The sequence below is a fragment of the Etheostoma spectabile genome, chromosome 16 (assembly GCF_008692095.1).
Source record: "Etheostoma spectabile isolate EspeVRDwgs_2016 chromosome 16, UIUC_Espe_1.0, whole genome shotgun sequence".
NCBI lineage: Eukaryota > Metazoa > Chordata > Actinopteri > Perciformes > Percidae > Etheostoma > Etheostoma spectabile.
The window spans coordinates 11,213,064-11,216,270 of NC_045748.1; the positions used below are offsets into that span (position 1 = coordinate 11,213,064).

The 3,207-nt window shown below is 44.4% G+C and overlaps 1 protein-coding gene across 4 annotated transcripts in view; it reads right to left on the minus strand.

The window, feature by feature from the left end:
- lhfpl2a (LHFPL tetraspan subfamily member 2a) overlaps positions 1-3,207 on the minus strand; it is a 41,996-nt gene that overhangs the window by 9,784 nt on the left and 29,005 nt on the right. For 3 of the 4 annotated variants that reach the window (XM_032539800.1, XM_032539797.1, XM_032539799.1), the window contains one exon: positions 514-1,319. In XM_032539800.1, the coding sequence (XP_032395691.1) occupies positions 514-928 (415 nt within the window). In that variant the 5' untranslated portion in view covers positions 929-1,319. Of the gene's footprint in view, positions 1-507; positions 1,320-3,207 lie in introns of all 4 variants that reach the window. The other variant, XM_032539798.1, reaches the window with a different exon arrangement.

Sequence of the window (3,207 nt, forward strand, 5' to 3'; positions counted from 1 at the left end):
ATTGTCATATTATTTTAGTGAGAACTCATAAATAACAAATAACAAATGTTAGGGAAATCTGTTTATGTTTTGTAACATGTTTCTAGAATTCTTTTTTTTTCAAATATATGTCGGCATATCAGATTTTGAAATAACCAAATGTTCGTATCGGTATCGGCCTTAAAAATCGGTTGGGCTTTATGTCGAAATTGACAGTTTGGAAAGTTCCATAAATAGTCAAACATTGGAAAGGCAGGAGTGGAGGGAGTTTCTGAAGCTGTTTGACCATCCGACAAACACTTCTGATGAAGTATACTGAAGCCTTAAGACTCTTTGTTCAATGACACAAACCTGAGTTTGTTTAATACCTCTGTACCTGAAGAAGAGCTACATTGATCTCTAATGTAACAAAAAACAGTTTTACAGGGAGACTTTAACTGTTTTGCAAGTCTTTGTCAGGCAGTAATCATTCTTAAGATCGGTGGTATGCACCAAATCATTGAAATATGTGTCATGTGCACATCTCACCAGCAATCCCTTGCAGCAGTCCACACACGTTGAAGATGCTCTTCTTCATGATGCTCTGGAAGCACATGGTGAAGACCGAGATGAACGCCACGGCACACAGCAGCAGGATCCCTGCCGCCAGGAAGATAGAAGTGGCCTGCCAGAACCCGCTGGCAATCTCCCCAAAGTGTATCGCGTACGGTCCGCACAGTATTCCACGCTTCAGGTGGGGCAGTTTTATACAGCGGCCGTAGATGCCCAAAGTGGGCCTGTAGGCCTCTCCGGCTGTGGTGGCCCCATGGGGGCCAAAGACAGCATCGGGTGTGCGGGGGAATCCCACCAGCCAGTCAGTGCTCATGAAGGCAATGAGCTCTCCAAACGCGGTCACAATACTCAGCAGAGTCCACAGCATGGAGCGGCAGGTGACAATGACATGGCACATGCTGACGGTGGCTGGAGTCTCTCTCTGCTCAGATTTCAACGGTGCTGAGAGGACAGGTAGAGCGTGAGGCCCTCCAAAGACCGAGAGCTAGTGGTTGTGATTGATATGAGAGCAAGTGAACACTTCTCGGGAAGGAGTGGGTGACAACGCTGTACACACAAAGTTCTGGTCAATGATTCACCGTCTGCTGCTTCCCTCTTTTTCTCTCTGCTCCTTTCACTTCTTATCTTCTTCCGGTGTCGTTTCGGCACAGCTGTTCTTCCTCCTCTTTGAACTAACCCTCCTTCGGTCAACTCAGTCTTCAGGCTCTGATTCTGTCTGGTTTTTGGTGTCTACATTGTATTGAAGTTGTGTTCCCTGAGCCAGCCCGCTGGCGTCACATCAGACACACCTAAGAGATAAAACAGAGACACAGGACAACAGAGTGAGTGCTTTAATTGCACGTATAAAATTTAACTGCATGTATAAAAAATAAAAGAAACCCAAGTATTTTTGTTTCATTTCAGTGCAGCTCTCCTGTTTCTGTCCTATCATATTTGGAAAAGCAGAATGAGGAAAAGTGTGGAGGAGGAGCAGAGAGAGGAGGAAGGGAGGCTTTTGGTGTGGCTCTTTAGGAGAGGGGTTAATGAGTTGCGTGGAGACGTTTTCATTTGAAGTGGGCCTCTTCTGTTTTCAGGGTGTTTATGTTCAATGATTCGTAATCAGGGCACTTATCGTGGTTCTGAAATCCCAGTGGATCTTCATGATTGTAAAGATGAAAACTGGAAAACAATTCATGTTAGAGGTGGAGATAGGAGTGTTAAAATAGACGTGGAAACAGCGGGATGAGAAGCGGAAGCAGACAGAGAGAAAAACAAGCTCATCAAGCAGCCCACAAAGCTGACCCGGGGTCAGCCAACGGTTGATAACACAACGGCTGTCCGGCCGTACCATGGCCGCTGATAACCTCAGTGACATCAACGCTGGCCTGCAGCACAGCTGAGTCAGTGATGCTACAGCACAATGAGGAAGCTGCAAACAGTGTCAGTTCATAAAAAAGACCCATCTTCCACCAAGACATACACAACTAACACAAATACAGCCAAATCTGTCAGAGGACAGAATCTCTTTTGTTGTTCATTTTGTCATAAAAGTGAACTTAGCAATGACTGCAATCCTGCAACTGGTGTCGAGAAGGTCTTTGTTCAAGTTTGAATGTGATACCTAGGAAATGTAGTTCAACAAGACTACTGAGTCTACAGCCATGCTAGCAGCTCTGTGAGGCTGTCCTTAGGCACAGAGGTGCTTTGAGCTAAATGCTAACTAATTGCTCAATATTATGGAAAACATGCTCAATTGCTTTCTTGCTAAGGAGTTATGCCATGTTCACATCATATCATTTAATAATTACGAGCAACCGAGTCAGAAAAAACATTAGCCGTTAACATAAAACAGCTAGCCTGGCATTCTCAAACATTTTTCTACCGACACTATTTTTTAATTTTGGAGAGGCTAGGCTAGTGAGAGGCTAGGCTAGTGTTTCTCCATGCTCCCAGTCTTTATACTAAGCTAGGCTAACTCTCAGCAAATGTTTCCCAAAATGCCCCCTAGATGAGATTTTTTCATTGTATAACCATATGCTATGAAGGGTCCAGTCCTTCCGTACATGTCTCTGATTAAAAAAGAGATTTTTTCTGGTGAGGATTCCAGTAAACAGACAATAAAGACCCTTTTCATCATCTTTGACTTTTTAATCTTTTAACCTTCTATTTAAGTTATGGAAAGTTAGAGATTTTATCTATGAGAGACATCAACAAATATGAGCGCATACATTAAAACACAAACATTGGATTTCCTTATACAGGCCTTTGTGCTCATGTTATTAATACAGCTCTGGGCCAAAGCTGACAGTTGTTTCTTTTCTTTGAGTTTTTTTCCTGCCCTGCCTTCTGGGAGTCTGTTAGTCATTCTCCAACCAGTGTTTAGCAAAGCAGCCGAGGGATCTGGGGGCCGCTATTGACACGTGTGCCGCCCGCACCGCGAGGTTTCCATCACTCTGCCCCCACGGTGTGCCCTTACAGCGAGGGTTGCGGGCCACGGCCATCCCTTGTGGTCACATCCCAGCGAGTGTGTGAGTGCGCAAGAGCATTACACAAACCTTGATCTTTGTCATCCTGTAGAGATTTGAACAACAGCTTTTTTTTCCACCCTTTCTTCTAGAAAATGACCCAGCTCTGTGGTTTCTTACAGTACGTTGTGTGTGTGTGATTGTGTGTGTTTGTGTGTGTGTGTGTGTGTGT